We start from the raw sequence: 16686 nt of genomic DNA on the forward strand, positions 1-16686 counted from the left end.
ACCAGTTCCAATTCCTTGCTTTGGCATATTTACAATTGCAAAACTAACGGAACACTCTGGCCGTGGAAGGGACGGCAAATGTTTCTTCTGCCTCTGCTTTCCTTGGGAGTTTACTGCTGTCAATGTACCGGAGAACGTTGACCGGGGGCAGCTTTACAGAGAGACCCGTGAGGGTCTAACACAGACCGAGCAGCAGCCACGCCACTCCCTGAGCTTAATGTCATATCAGCTGAATACAAACAGGATCTTTATTCTCTAGAGCAGGGCGGTCCATTCAAACCAGCATAGGTTGCACCACTGTGCTTTTAAAATGACAAAGGCCGCACGCAAACTGACCTTCACTGGGGGACGGTCCCACACACACACACACTGACCCTCACTGGGGGACAGTCCCCCACACACACTGACACTCACTGGGGGACGATCCCACACACACACAGACCCTCACTGGGGGTAAGTCCCCCACACACACTGACCCTCACTAGGGAACGGTCCCACACACACGCTGACCCTCACTGGGGGACGGTCCCACACACACACTGACCCTCACTGGGGGACGGTCCCACACACACACACTGACCCTCACTGGGGGACAGCCCCACACACACGCTGACCCTCACTGGGGGACAGACCCCACACACACACACGCTGACCTTAACTGGGGGACGGTCCCACTCACACACTGACCCTCACTGGGGGACGGTCCCACACACACACTGACCCTCACTGGGGGACGGTCCCACACACACACACTGACCCTCACTGGGGGACAGTCCCCCACACACACTGACACTCACTGGGGGACGATCCCACACACACACAGACCCTCACTGGGGGCAAGTCCCCCACACACACTGACCCTCACTGGGGGACGATCCCACACACACACTGACCCTCACTGCGGGACGGTCCCCCACACACACTGACCCGCACTGGGGGACAATCCCACACACACACTGACCCTCACTAGGGAACGGTCCCACACACACGCTGACCCTCACTGGGGGACGGTCCCACACACACACTGACCCTCACTGGGGGACAGCCCCACACACACGCTGACCCTCACTGGGGGACAGACCCCACACACACACACGCTGACCTTAACTGGGGGACGGTCCCACACACACACTGACCCTCACTGGGGTTCAGACCCACACACACTGACCCTCACTGGGGGACGGTCCCACTCACACGCTGACACTCACTGGGGGACGGTCCCACACACACACTGACCCTCACTGGGAGACAGTCCCACACACACACTGACCCTTACTGGGGGACGGTCCCACAAACGCTGACCCTCACTGGGGAACGGTCCCACACACACACTGACCCTCACTGGGGAATGGTCCCACACACGCTGACCCTCACTGGGGGACGGTCCCACACACACACTGACCCTCACTGGGGGACAGACCCACACACACTGACCCTCACTGGGGGCCGGTCCCACTCACATGCTGACCCTCACTGGGGGACGGACCCACACACACACTGACCCTCACTGGGAGACAGTCCCACACACACTGACTCTCACTGGGGGACGGTCCCACACACGCTGACCCTCACTGGGGAACGGTCCCACACACACACTGACCCTCACTGGGGAATGGTCCCACACACGCTGACCCTCACTGGGGACGGTCCCACACACACACTGACCCACACTGGGGGACAATCCCACACACACGCTGACCCTCACTGGGGACGGTCCCACACACACACTGACCCTCACTGGGGGACGGTCCCACACACACTGACCCTCACTGGGGTACGGTCCCACACACACACTGACCCTCACTGGGAGATGGCCCCACACACACGCTGACCCTCACTGGGGACGGTCCCACACACACGCTGACCCTAACTGGGGGACGGTCCCACACACACACTGACCCTCACTGGGGGACGGTCCCACACACACACTGACCCTCACTGGGGGACAGACCCACACACACTGACCCTCACTGGGGGCCGGTCCCACTCACATGCTGACCCTCACTGGGGGACAGTCCCACACTCACACTGACCCGCACTGGGGGACGGTCCCACACACACGCTGACCCTCACTGGGGAACGGTCCCACACACACACTGACCCTCACTGGGGAATGGTCCCACACACGCTGACCCTCACTGGGGACGGTCCCACACACACACTGACCCACACTGGGGGACAATCCCACACACACGCTGACCCTCACTGGGGACGGTCCCACACACACACTGACCCTCACTGGGGGACGGTCCCACACACACTGACCCTCACTGGGGTACGGTCCCACACACACGCTGACCCTCACTGGGGACGGTCCAACACACACACTGACCCTCACTGGGAGATGGCCCCACACACACGCTGACCCTCACTGGGGACGGTCCCACACACACGCTGACCCTAACTGGGGGACGGTCCCACACACACACTGACCCTCACTGGGGGACGGTCCCACACACACACTGACCCTCACTGGGGGACAGACCCACACACACTGACCCTCACTGGGGGCCGGTCCCACTCACATGCTGACCCTCACTGGGGGACAGTCCCACACTCACACTGACCCGCACTGGGGGACGGTCCCACACACACGCTGACCCTCACTGGGGGACAGACCCACTCACACACTGACCCTCACTGGGGGACGGTCCCACTCACACACTGACCCTCACAGGGGGACGGTCCCACACACACACTGACCCTCACTGGGGGACAGACCCACTCACACACTGACCCTCACTGGGGGACGGTCCCACTCACACACTGACCCTCACTGGGGGACGGTCCTACACACACACTGACTCTCACTGGGGGACGGACCCACACACACACTGACCCTCACTGGGGGACAGACCCACTCACACACTGACCCTCACTGGGGGACGGACCCACACACACACTGACCCTCACTGAGGGATGGTCCCACACACACACTGACTCTCACTGGGGGACGGTCCCACACACATACACTGACCCTCACTGGGGGACGGTCCCACACACTCACTGACCCTCACTGGGGGACGGTCCCACACACACACTAACCCTCACTGGGACCCGGTCCCACACACACTGACCCTCACTGGGGACAGTCCCACACACACACACTGACCCTCACTGGGGGACGGTCCCACACACACACTGATCCTCACTGGGGGACAGTCCCACACACACACACTGACCCTCACTGGGGGATGGACCCACACACACTGACCCTCACTGGGGGACGGTCCCACACACACACTGACCCTCACTGGGGGACAGTCCCACAAACACACTGACCCTCACTGGGGGACGGTCCCACACACTCACTGACCGTCACTGGGGGACGGTCCCACACACACACTGACCCTCACTGGGGGACAGTCCCACACACACACTGACCCTCACTGGGGGACAGTCCCACACACACACACTGTCCCTCACTGGGGGACAGTCCCACACACATACACTGACCCTCACTGGGGCACGGTCCCACACACACACACTGTCCCTCACTGGGGGAAGGTCCCACACACACACTGACCCTCACTGGGGGACAGTCCCACACACACACTGACCCTCACTGGGGGACGGTCCCACACACACACTGACCCTCACTGGGGGATGGTCCCACACACACACTGACCTTCACTGGGGGACAGTCCCACACTCACACTGACCCTCACTGGGGGACGGTCCCACACACACACTGACCCTCACTGGGGGACGGTCCCACACACACACTGACCCTCACTGGGGGACGGTCCCACACACACACTGACCCTCACTGGGGAACGGTCCCACACACACACTGTCCCTCACTGGGGGACGGTCCCACACACACACTGACCCTCACTGGGGGACGGTCCCACACACACTGACCCTCACTGGGGGACGGTCCCACACACACTGACCCTCACTGGGGGACAGTCCCACACACACTGATCCTCACTGGGGGACGGTCCCACACACACTGACCCTCACTGGGGGACGGTCCCACACACATACACTGACCCTCACTGGGGGACCGTCCCACACACACTGACCATAACTAGGGGATGATCCCACACACACACTGACCCTCACTGGGGGACGGTCCCACACACATACACTGACCCTCACTGGGGGACGGTCCCACACACACTGACCATCACTAGGGGATGATCCCACACACACACTGACCCTCACTGAGGGACGGTCCCACACACTCACTGACCCTCACTGGGGGACGGTCCCACACACACACTTACCCTCACTGGGGGACAGTCCCACACACACACTGACCCTCACTGGGGGACGGTCCCACACACACACTGGCCCTCACTAGTGGACAGTCCCACACTCACACTGACCCTCACTGGGTGACGGTCCCACACACACACTGACCCTCACTGGGGGACGGTCCCACACACACACTGACCCTCACTGGGGACGGTCCCACACACACTGACCCTCACTGGGGGACGGTCCCACACACACACTGACTCTCACTGGGGGACGGTCCCACACACACACTGACCCTCACTGGGGGACGGTCCCACACACACGCTGACCCTCACTGGGGGACGGTCCCACACACACGCTGACCCTCACTGGGGGACGGTCCCACACACACACTGACCCTCACTGGGGACGGTCCCACACACACTGACCCTCACTGGGGGACGGTCCCACACACACACTGACTCTCACTGGGGGACAGTCCCACACACACACTGACCCTCACTGGGGGACGGTCCCACACACACGCTGACCCTCACTGGGGGACGTTCCCACACACACTGACCCTCACTGGGGGGACGGTCCCACACACACGCTGAGTCCCACTCACACGCTGACCCTCACTGGGGGACGGTCCCCACACACACACTGACCCCCACTGGGGGACGGTCCCACACACACTGACCCTCACTGGGGGGACAGTCCCCACACACACACTGACCCTCACTGGGGGACAGTCCAACACTCACACTGACCCTCACTGGGTGACGGACCCACACACACACTGACCCTCACTGGGGGACGGTCCCACACACACACTGACCCTCACTGGGGGACCGTCCCACACACACACTGACCCTCACTGGGGGGGGCGATCCCACACACACACTGACCCTCACTGGGGGACAGTCCCACACACACACTGACCCTCACTGGGGGACGGTCCCACACACACACTGACCCTCACTGGGGGACCGTCCCACACACACACTGACCCTCACTGGGGGGGGCGATCCCACACACACACTGACCCTCACTGGGGGACAGTCCCACACACACACTGACCCTCACTGGGGGACCGTCCCACACACACACTGACCCTCACTGGGGGGGGCGATCCCACACACACACTGACTCTCACTGGGGGACAGTCCCACACACACACTGATCCTCACTGGGGGACGGTCCCACACACGCTGACCCTCACTGGGGGACGGTCCCACACACACACTGACCCTCACTGGACAGTCCCACACACACACTGACCCTCACTGGGGGACGATCCCACACACACGCTGACCCTCACTGGGGGACGGTCCCACACACACACTGACCCTCACTGGACAGTCCCACACACACTGACCCTCACTGGGGGACGGTCCCACACACACACTGACCCTCACTGGGGGACAGTCCCACACACACACACTGACCCTCACTGGGGCACGGTCCCACACACAAACACTGTCCCTCACTGGGGGACGGTCCCACACACACACGACCCTCACTGGGGGACGGTCCCACACACTCACTGACCCTCACTGGGGGACGGTCCCACACACACTGACCCTCACTGGGGGACGGTCCCACACACACACTGACCCTCACTGGGGGGACGGTCCCACACTCACACTGACCCTCACTGGGGGACGGTCCCACACACACTGACCCTCACTGGGGGACGGTCCCACACACACACTGACCCTCACTGGGGGGACGGTCCCACACACACACTGACCCTCACTGGGGGACGGTCCCACACACACACTGACCCTCACTGGGTGACGGTCCCACACACACACTGACCCTCACTGGGGGACGGTCCCACACACACTGACCCTCACTGGGGGACAGTCCCACACTCACACTGACCCTCACTGGGGGACGGTCCCACACACACACTGACCCTCACTGGGGGACAGTCCCACACACACACTGACATTCACTGGGGGACGGTCCCACACACACACTGACCCTCACTGGGGGACGGTCCCACACCCACACTGACCCTCACCGGGGGACAGTCCCACACACTGACCTTCATTGGGGGACGGTCCCACTCACACACTGACCCTCACTGAGGGACAGTCGCACACACACACTGACCCTCACTGGGGGACAGTCCCACACACACACTGACCCTCACTGAGGGACGATCGCACATACACACTGACCCTCACTGGGGGACGGTCCCACTCACACACTGACCCTCACTGAGGGACAGTCGCACACACACACTGACCCTCACTGGGGGACAGTCCCACACACACACTGACCCTCACTGAGGGACGATCGCACATACACACTGACCCTCACTGGGGGACAGTCCCACACACACACACTGACCCTCACTGGGGGACAGTCCCACACACACACTGACCCTCACTGTGGGACGGTCGCACATACACACTGACCCTCACTGCGGGACGGTCCCACACACACACTGACCCTCACTGAGGGACGGTCCCACACACACACACTGACCCTCACTAGGGGGACGGTCCCACACACACACTGACCCTCACTGGGGGACGGTCCCATACACACACTGACCCTCACTGAGGGACAGTCCCACACACACACTGACCCTCACTGGGGGACAGTCCCACACACACACTGACCCTCACTGAGGGACGGTCGCATATACACACTGACCCTCACTGGGGGACAGTCCCACACACACACTGACCCTCACTGGGGGACAGTCCCACACACACACTGACCCTCACTGAGGGACGGTCGCACACACACACTGACCCTCACTGGGGGATAGTCCCACACACACACTGACCCTCACTGAGGGACGGTCGCACATACACACTGACCCTCACTGGGGTACGGTCCCACACACTCACACTGACCCTCACTGGGGGACAGTCCCACACACACACTGACCCTCACTGGGAGACGGTTCCACACACATACACTGACCATCACTGGGGGACAGTCCCACACACACACTGACCCTCACTGGGGGACAGTCCCCACACACACTGACCCTCACTGGGGGACGGTCCCACACACACACTTACCATCACTGGGGGACAGTCCCCACACACACTGACCCTCACTGGGGGACAGTCCCACACACACTAATGGGTCCTGTGTGTGCCTAGACACACAAACACATACTGGTTGATTGCTCCTGTGTGTGTTCTGTCTGTAAACTGACACCAGTCCGTGTGATATATTTAAACTCCAGTCGGTCCTTGTCGGCTTCCGGAGTGGAATCTGTTGTTGCTTTTGTCTCGTTCCAGGAATTATGAAACACTGCCCTTCCTCGGTCTGCTTCCCCTCCCCACCTCCTCGTCCCTTGGACCAACCAGCTCTCTGTCGGGATTTCAGAACACACTCCCTGCCAAAGCCCTTTCTGCTCCAGCCCGTGTCCCTCCCCCTCCCCCAGTCCTGTACCGAATTTAATTTCACGCGGTTACACAGAGACAGTCTCTTTATCCCACCTCGGCATGGTACCAACCTACACTAATCCCATTCACCTGCACTCAACCCTCATTTCTCTGCTGCTTTCCCTTCCAAATATCTGCCAAAATGTTTCTGAATGTTGCTGCTGTAGCCACTTCTAACACTTCCTCTGGAGCTTGTTCCAGATTCCCACCACCCTGTGTGTGAAAAATCTACCCCTCAGATTTCTATCAATGTCTACCCTCTCACCTTAAACCTGCACTCTCCAGTTGCAGGCACTCCTGCCCTACAGTAGTTCCAGAACCACTTGAGGCCGTATTATTCTGTTACCTTGTTTTCCTTGCACGTTTTTCTAAGGAGATAGGGAGATTAGTTTGTTGTGTCTAACTTTCATTTCTACTTCACGCATGATGTCTCAACATTAATACTTTATGCCCAAGTGTGCCAGATGCCTTCTTCACTAGCCTCTCCACCTGTGTCGCTATCTTTTTTTGGGGAACTGTGAATGTTCACTTCAAGGTCTCTGTGTTCTTCAGTGACAGGGGATGTTTTGATCCACTCCCATAGAGCCTTCGAAGTTGCTGCACAATTGATTGGGTGGCTAAGAAGGCGTTTGATGTATTGGGCTTCATTGGCCAGGGGACTGAATTCGGGGCAATGCTACAGCCATATAAACCCTGGTTCGACCCCACTAGGAGAATTGTGTTCAGGTCATTATAGGAAGGGTGTGGAAGCTTTAGAGAGGGTGCAGAGGAGATTTACCAGGATGCTGCCTGGATTAGAGAGCATGTTTTATGAGGGTAGGTTGAGTGAGTTAGGGCTTTTCTCTTTGGAGTGAAGGAGCTAACTTGATTGAGGCGTACATAAGAACCATAGACAGAGACTTTTTCCCAGGGTATTGTTCAGAATTCATTTCCCATCTAGGATTATCAAACACAGTGTGAGTGCCAACCCCATCAGCAGTGCCCCTCCCTCAGTGTAAACCACACCCCTCACCCCAGTACCGCCGTCCCTCAGCACTCTCCGGTCTCTGTTACAGAGAGGGTGTCCCCCAAATCTGAGGAGTCACCGGCTTCCGAGGGGACAGAGGACGGTTACATCACCAAACCTGCACTGAAGAAGCACGTCCGTCTGTCCAACCAGAAGGTGGAGGCGCTGAAACGGGACCAGAAGAAGCGGCTGCGCGTGTCCAAGATCATCTCGTCCTCGGAAAACACGGCCCACGACCGGCACCAGTCCGCCTACAAGCACGACTCCGAGCTGGTGAGTCAGCACATCCCTCTGCTCCCCCACAATCTCTCCTCACCGCACTCACACCCCACCCCAGGAGGGGATATGCAGATGAACGATACCTCCCCATCACTGGGGCTAAGAGCTGTGGTAACAAGTGTGCACTCTCTCTCTGCGGGGCCTGTGCTGGGGTCAGGGGTTTGAAGCTGGCGGAGGAGGGCTGGGTGGTGAGCTAGCGTACGCTGTACTAAGCCGGTGCTCTGTCCGCAGACTCCGTACCGCGCAGACGGCTCAGGAGTTGTGGTCGCCGTTGGACGGTCAGGCCATTGTGGACTGGGGCGTAGAGACCGTTCCCGCTGTAACAGGCTGGCGCTCTCTCTGCAGGGTCCGTGTCGACGGCAGATGGAGGTGGTGCTACAGAGCCTGAACAAGGCGGTCTACCTCAGCCCCGATGAGGTCTACATCCCCAACTGTGACCGCAAGGGTCTCTATAAACGGAAACAGGTTAGTGATCCTCTTGTCCCACCAGCTCGCCTCTGGTGTCGAGCCACAGTCACACACCGCGTCAAATACCCCTACCTGGATGCATCGCAGTTTGGTACGGCAACTGCTCTGCACGGGACCGCAAGGAATTGCAGAGAGTTGTGGACACAGCTCAGCACACCACAGAAAACCAGCTCCCCTCCGTTGAATGTCCACACCTCTCACTGCCTCAGTGAAGCAGCCACCCACCCAAAACGTTCTCTCTCCTCCCCTCTCCCATCAGGCGGAGGGTGCAAAAGGCTGGCTACTGTTCAGAGGCCTGTTTATAGCTCTCCTCAAGGGTTTATTTTTTTACCCCTGTGGTTTCTTAACTCTACCCACAAGGATTCTACATCTATCAGTCCTGTGTCACCTCTTTCTAAAGATATGTTTTAATTTTTTGCCAATGGAGCTTCCCTACCACCTCTGCTTACCTGCCTGTCCTTCCGATACAATGTGTATCTTCGTTGAGTTTATAACAATGATCTTCTGTCAGCCACAATTTAATGATGCCCAAAGTATCACACATGCCAACTCCAACTGCACTACAAATCATCTACCTTATTTCATACACTGCATGCATTCAGATATAACATCGTCAGTCCTGTATTCATCACCCATTTCAATTTTATCCGCATGTTAACTTGGGTTAAGTTCATCACCCTTTCTCGAGTCATAGAACACTACAGAGATACACCCTTCATCCCATCTCTTAATCTGCTTTGTCCCATTGACCTGCACCTGGACCATAGGCCTCCCTACCCCTCCCATCCATGTATCTATCTAAATTTCTCTTAAGTGTTGAAATACAACTCCAGTCCAGCACTTCCGCTGGAGGCTCGTTCCACATTCTCACCCTCATCTGAGTGGTCTCCCCTCAAGTTCCCATGAGACAGTTAACCTTTCATCCCTAACCCATGACCTCTAGTTCTCATCACACCCAACCTCAGTGGAAAAAGCCTGCTTGTAACTACCCTATCTATAAATCTTCTATACCTCTATCAAATCTCCCCTTATTCTCCTACACTCCAGGGAATAAAGTCCTAACCTATTCAACTTTTCAATATAACTCAGGTCCTCAAGTCCTGGCAACATCCTTGTAATTTTTTTCTGCACTCTTTCGGTGTCATTGATACCCTTCCTGTAGGTAGGTGACCAGAAGTGCACACACTACTCCAAATTAGGCCTCACCAACATCTTGTACAACTTCAACATAACGTCCCATCGCCTGTGCTCAGAACTTTGATTTATGAAGGCTGCTAATATGCCAAAAGCTCTCTTTATGACCCTAATTACCTGTGACGCCACCTTCAAGGAATTGGAAATCAGTATTCACAACAACATTCACTCTAATTTTTTTTACAGCTGTGCGGAGCAGCCATTGCTCTGAACAGGAAATTCTTACATGGCCTCAAAACTACGTGGCACTTTAAATCTGTGTTTTTTTTTTGTCATATGCATGCTAGGATTAATTAGAACAAAGATTGAAAAAACCTATTTATTCATTGAAGGGCATAATGAAATACAATACAGCAAAGAAAATCTTTCATGTATCGTATACATTTTCTCATCTGTCTTTATTCCAGTTGTGTGGGAGCATTTCAGTTAATGTGTGGCTGAGCACCCACCCAGCTTAGATGGAGCAATAGTTCTCAGATCCCTCTATCGTACAACACTCCTCAGTTCCCTACCGCTCACCGTGTAAGTCCTACCCTGGTTTGTCCTCCCAAAGTGAAACACCTCACACTGTCTGTGTTAAATGCCATCTGCCATTTTTCAGTCCAATTTTCCAGCTGGTCCAGATCCCGCTGCAAGCCTTGATAGCTGTCCTCATGGTCTAGCAAGATCCCAATCCTGTCGTCCACAAACTTGCCGTTCCAGTGTACTACATTTATCATCCCGAACGTTGATACTGATGACAATCAACCATGGACTGGAGCCAGCACTGACCCCTGCGGCACTCCACTAGTCACAGTCCTCCAGTCAGAGAGGCAGCACTCTCTGGCTTCTCCCATGAAGGCCATGTCTAATCCAATTTACTACCATCCTGAATGCCAAGCGACTGAAACTTCTTGATTCACCTCTCATATGCAACCTTATCAAAGGCCTTGCTTGAAGTCCATGTAGTCTAGATCCACTGTCTTGTCTTCATCAACATCCCTGGTAACTTCCTTAGAAAAAATTCTAAGATTGGTTAGGCACGACCTACCATGCACAAAGCCATGTTGACTATCTTTAATCAATGCCTGTCTATCCAATAGTTATATGTTCAGTCCTTTACGATGCCTTCCAATAAACTATTCACTTCTGATGTCAGGCTCACTGCCTATCATTTCCTGGCTTATTTTTAAAGCCTTTCTTAAACAACAGAATAACATTAGCTATCCACCAACCATCCGGCATTTCACCTGTTGCTAAGGATGTTTTAACTATTTCTGTTTGGATACACAATTTCTGCTATAGCCTCCCACAAGGTCTGCGGGAGTACCTTGTCAGTCCCAGAGGATTTATCCATCCTAATCTCCCTCAAGATAGCAAAGACCTCCTCCTCTGTAGTCTGTATTGGGTCCATGACACCACTGTTGCTTTGCCTCACTTCTATAGATTCTGTTTCCATCTCCCTAGTAAATACAGATGCAGAAAAATCCATTTAAGATGTCCTCCATTTCTTTTGGCTCCATGCATAATGACCACTCTCATCTTCAAGCAGACCAACTTTGTCCCTTGCTATCCTATTGCTCTGAATGCATCTGAAGAAGTCCTTAGGATTCTCCTTCACCTGATCTGCTAGAGCAACCCCATGCTGTCTTTAAGCCCTCTTGACTTCCTTAAGTGTTCTCGTGCATTTCTTATACTCCCCAGGTACCTTATGTGTTCTTTCCTGCCTGTACCTGCTACACACTTCTTCTTAGCAAGAGGATCATAAGTCTTAAATACCATGTTCCCTAGACCTGTTATCCTTACTTTTTAATTCTGAAAAGAATGTACGAACTTTGTACTCTCAAAATTTCACCTTTGAAGGCCTCACACATACCAAGTACACATTTGCCTAAAAACAGCCTGTCCTAATCCGCACTTGTCAGATCCTCTCTGTTACCATCAAAATTGCCCTTTGTTCTATTTAGAATCTCAACCCGAGGACCAGACCTATTCTTTTCCATAAATGTGTTGCAACCAATGGCATTGTGATCACTAGGTGCAAAGTGTTCCCCTGCACCAGCTTCTATCTCTAGCCCTGTCTCATTCCCTAATAGGAGATCTAGAATTGCAATCCCTCTGGACGGGACCTTTATAGAACCATAGAACATTACAGCACAGAAACGGGCCTTTTGGCCCTTCTTGGCTGTGTCGAACCATTTTTCTGCCTAGTCCTACTGACCTGCTCCTGGGCCATCTCCCTCCAAACCCCTCTCATCCATGTACCTGTCCAAGTTTTTCTTAAATGTCAAAAGTGAGCCCGCATTCACCATTTCATCTGGCAGCTCATTCCACACTCCCACCACTCTCTGTGTGAAGAAGCCTCCCCAATGTTCCCTTTCAACTTTTCCCCCTTCACCCTTAACCCACGACCTCTGGTTTTTTTCTCCCCTTTATGTTTTGAACAAGGAAACTTTTGTGAACACACTTGACAAACTCTATCCAATCTAGCCCTTTCACAGCATGGGAGTCCCAGTCAATATGTGGAAAGGTAAGAATCACTTGTTATCACAACTCTAAATCCCACGGTCTATTGGCTGGTCTATAATATAATCCCATTAATGTGGTTATCCCTTTCTCAACTTCCACCCACATAGCCTCACTAGATGAGTTCTCCAGTCTATCCTGTCTGACCACTGCCGTGACATTTTCTGTGATTAGTAATGCCACCCTCCCACTCTATCGCACCTAATACAATGGAACCCTGGAATACTGAGCTGTCAGTCCCACCCCTCCAGCAACTACGTTTTACTAATGGCTACAATACCATAATTTCACGTGCTGATCCATGCCCTGACCTCATACAGCTTTCCTCAGAACAATAGTCTCACTATACTCAATCTTTCGACTCCTGGCTTAATAACATCTTTCCTCACTATCTGCTCTGGTTCCCACCCCCGTGCAATTCTCATTTAAACCTTCATCCATCCACACACCCCCCCCCCCCCCCCCCCCGCGTGCTGCACAAGTAAACCTTCCCGCAAGGATACTAATTCCCCTCTAGGTGCAAACCGTCCCACCTTCCCTGGAAGAGAATCCAAGGATCCAAAAATCTGACGCCCTCCCTCCGGCACTAACTCCTTAGTCATGTGTTAAACTGTATGATCTTCCTCTTTCTGGCCTCACTAAGGTGTGGAATGGGTAGCAAACCTGAGATCACAACCCTGGGTGTCCTGTCCTTTATCTTAGCACCTCGAGCCCTGCAGGACCTAGTCACCCATCTTAATCATGTCGTTGGTGCCGTTGTGGATCCTGAGCTCTGGCTGCTCGCCCTCCCGCTTAGGGATGCTGTGGACTCAGTCTGAGATGTCCCTGACCCTGGAGGCAACATACCATCAAGCAAAATCTCATTTTCGCTGTTGAATTACACCCCCCCCCTCACCACCCCCACCTTTAGTTTAAAGCCTTATCCACAGTCCTAGTTAGCAATTCTCCAGGACCCTGGTCTTAACATGATTCAGGTGGCGCCCATCCCATCAGAACATTTCCCTCCTTCCCCAGTACTGGTGCCAATATCCCACAAATTCATATCCACACCAATATTTCAGCTGCGCGTTTAGCTCTCTGATCCTATTATCTCTTTGCCAATTTGCACATAGCTCGTTAACAGACCAGAGGTTAATGGTTCTGCACTTTAATTTAGTCCCTAGCTGCTCAAATTCCCTCAGCAAAACCTCTTTTCTCGGTTTTTCCTTCGTTGTTGGGATCCACATTGGGCCGCAGTTGCACATTTCCCTTCCCACTCCATGATCCTGTGCAAGCAGACGTCACAGCCTTCAGCACTCCTGATCCTTTTAACAGAGAATTGTATCTATTCCCCTTACTATACTGTATCCAATAACATCCACATTTCCCTCTTCTCTTCCGCCCGCCCCCGAGTGGCTCCCTGAACCACAGTGATCTGGTTCGGTTGCTCATCCGTCCTACAGCTCTCACTCTCATCCTCACAGCGAGCAATCCTAAACTGGTTGGGCAAGTTTAAAGGCCAAGGCCCCTCCAGCACTGCATGGATCCGCCCACCTGCCTCACTCACAGTCCACCCCCTTGCTCCTGGCCACAGGCTGAATTTGAAGTCATAATCTAATGGGTGTAAACACACTCAAAATGCTGGAGGAACACAGCAGGTCAGACAGAATCCCTGGAGAGGAGTAAACAGTCTGAGTTTCAGATCGATACCCCTTGTCAGGATGGGAAAGAAGCCCTTTCCGAGGGTTGAAACATCGACAATACACTTTTCCAGGGATGCTGGCAGGGCTGATGAGTTCTACAGCGTTTTGTGTGTGTGGCTCGGATTTCCAGCAACTGCAGATTTTTTCTTGTTTGTAAGAAGGTGGGGGTGGGGGGGGGGTGCATAAGGAGTCCGAGCAGGTGAGGGAGGATGAGTGGACAGAGGAAGTAAGAAGTTGGGAAGCGATAGGTAGGATGTCCGTGTTTTCTCAAAGGCCTTTCAGCCCCATTGGCCTGTGCCGACCAAGATGCCTGTGCCGACCAAGAACCCCTTCGACACCAATACAATTTGCCTGCATTAAAAGACTAAAGATTAGCTTTAATTGTCACATGTACATCAAAACATACAGTGAAATGAGTCGTTTGCATCAAATCAAATCAGAGAGGATTGTGCTGGGCAGCCTGCAAGTGTTGCAGCTCTCTTAGATTCTGGCTAGATCCCACTTGTTCGGTTCTACTTGCCTCATTAGAGGAGGTGGAGGCTTCAGAAAGGGTGCTGAGGAGATTCACCAGGGGAAGTGGAGGTGTTAGCGAGGGTGCTGAGGAGATTCACCAGGGGAAGTGGAGGCGTTAGCGAGGGTGCTGAGGAGATTCAGCAGGGGAAGTGGAGGCGTTAGCGAGGGTGCTGAGGAGATTCACCAGGGGAAGTGGAGGTGTTAGCGAGGGTGCTGAGGAGATTCACCAGGGGAAGTGGAGGAGTTAGCGAGGGTGCTGAGGAGATTCACCAGGGGAAGTGGAGGCGTTAGCGAGGGTGCTAAGGAGATTCACCAGAAGAAGTGGAGGCGTTATCGAGGGTGCTGAGGAGATTCACCAGGGGAAGTGGAGGTGTTAGCGAGGGTGCTGAGGAGATTCACCAGGGGAAGTGGAGGCGTTAGCGAGGGTGCTGAGGAGATACACAAGGAGAAGTGGCGTTAGCGAGGGTGCTGAGGAGATTCACCAGGAGAAGTGGAGGCGTTAGCGAGGGTGCTGAGGAGATTCACCAGGAGAATTGGAGGCGTTAGCGAGGGTGCTGAGGAGATTCACCAGGAGAAGTGGAGGCGTTAGCGAGGGTGCTGAGGAGATTCAGCAGGGGAAGTGGAGGCGTTAGCGAGGGTGCTGAGGAGATTCACCAGGAGAAGTGGAGGCGTTAGCGAGGGTGCTGAGGAGATTCACCAGGAGAAGTGGAGGTGTTAGCGAGGGTGCTGAGGAGATTCACCAGGAGAAGTGGAGGTGTTAGCGAGGGTGCTGAGGAGATTCACCAGGGGAAGTGGAGGCGTTAGCGAGGGTGCTGAGGAGATTCACCAGGGGAAGTGGAGGCTTCAGAAAGGGTGCTAAGGAGATTCACCAGAAGAAGTGGAGGTGTTAGCGAGGGTGCTGAGGAGATTCACCAGGGGAAGTGGAGGCGTTAGCGAGGGTGCTGAGGAGATTCACCAGGAGAAGTGGAGGTGTTAGCGAGGGTGCTGAGGAGATTCACCAGAAGAAGTGGAGGTGTTAGCGAGGGTGCTGAGGAGATACACAAGGAGAAGTGGCGTTAGCGAGGGTGCTGAGGAGATTCACCAGGGGAAGTGGAGGCGTTAGCGAGGGTGCTGAGGAGATTCACCAGGAGAAGTGGAGGCGTTAGCGAGGGTGCTGAGGAGATTCACCAGGAGAAGTGGAGGTGTTAGCGAGGGTGCTGAGGAGTTTTACCAGGGGAAGTGGAGGCATTAGCGAGGGTGCTGAGGAGATTCACCAGGGGAAGTGGAGGCGTTAGCGAGGGTGCTGAGGAGATTCACCAGGGGAAGTGGAGGCGTTAGCGAGGGTGCTGAGGAGATTCACCAGGGGAAGTGGAGGCATTAGCGAGGGTGCTGAGGAGATTCACCAGGGGAAGTGGAGGCGTTAGCGAGGGTGCTGAGGAGATTCACCAGGAGA

General features: G+C 54.8%; 2 protein-coding genes across 4 annotated transcripts in view; one reads left to right on the forward strand and one right to left on the reverse strand.

Moving 5' to 3' along the window:
• Positions 1-16686, reverse strand: part of igfbp2a (insulin-like growth factor binding protein 2a) — a 99583-nt gene that overhangs the window by 24079 nt on the left and 58818 nt on the right. The gene's annotated exons all lie outside the window — the stretch shown is intronic.
• Positions 1-16686, forward strand: part of LOC140728111 (insulin-like growth factor-binding protein 5) — a 30826-nt gene that overhangs the window by 8347 nt on the left and 5793 nt on the right. The window contains exons 2-3 of one of the 2 annotated variants that reach the window (XM_073046312.1): positions 8663-8886; positions 9124-9357. In XM_073046312.1, coding sequence (XP_072902413.1) covers positions 8663-8886; positions 9124-9357 — 458 coding nt within the window. The remainder of the gene's footprint in view (positions 1-8662; positions 8887-9123; positions 9358-16686) is intronic. The other variant, XM_073046313.1, reaches the window with a different exon arrangement.

The sequence above is a fragment of the Hemitrygon akajei genome, chromosome 5 (genome assembly GCF_048418815.1).
Source record: "Hemitrygon akajei chromosome 5, sHemAka1.3, whole genome shotgun sequence".
Lineage (NCBI taxonomy): Eukaryota > Metazoa > Chordata > Chondrichthyes > Myliobatiformes > Dasyatidae > Hemitrygon > Hemitrygon akajei.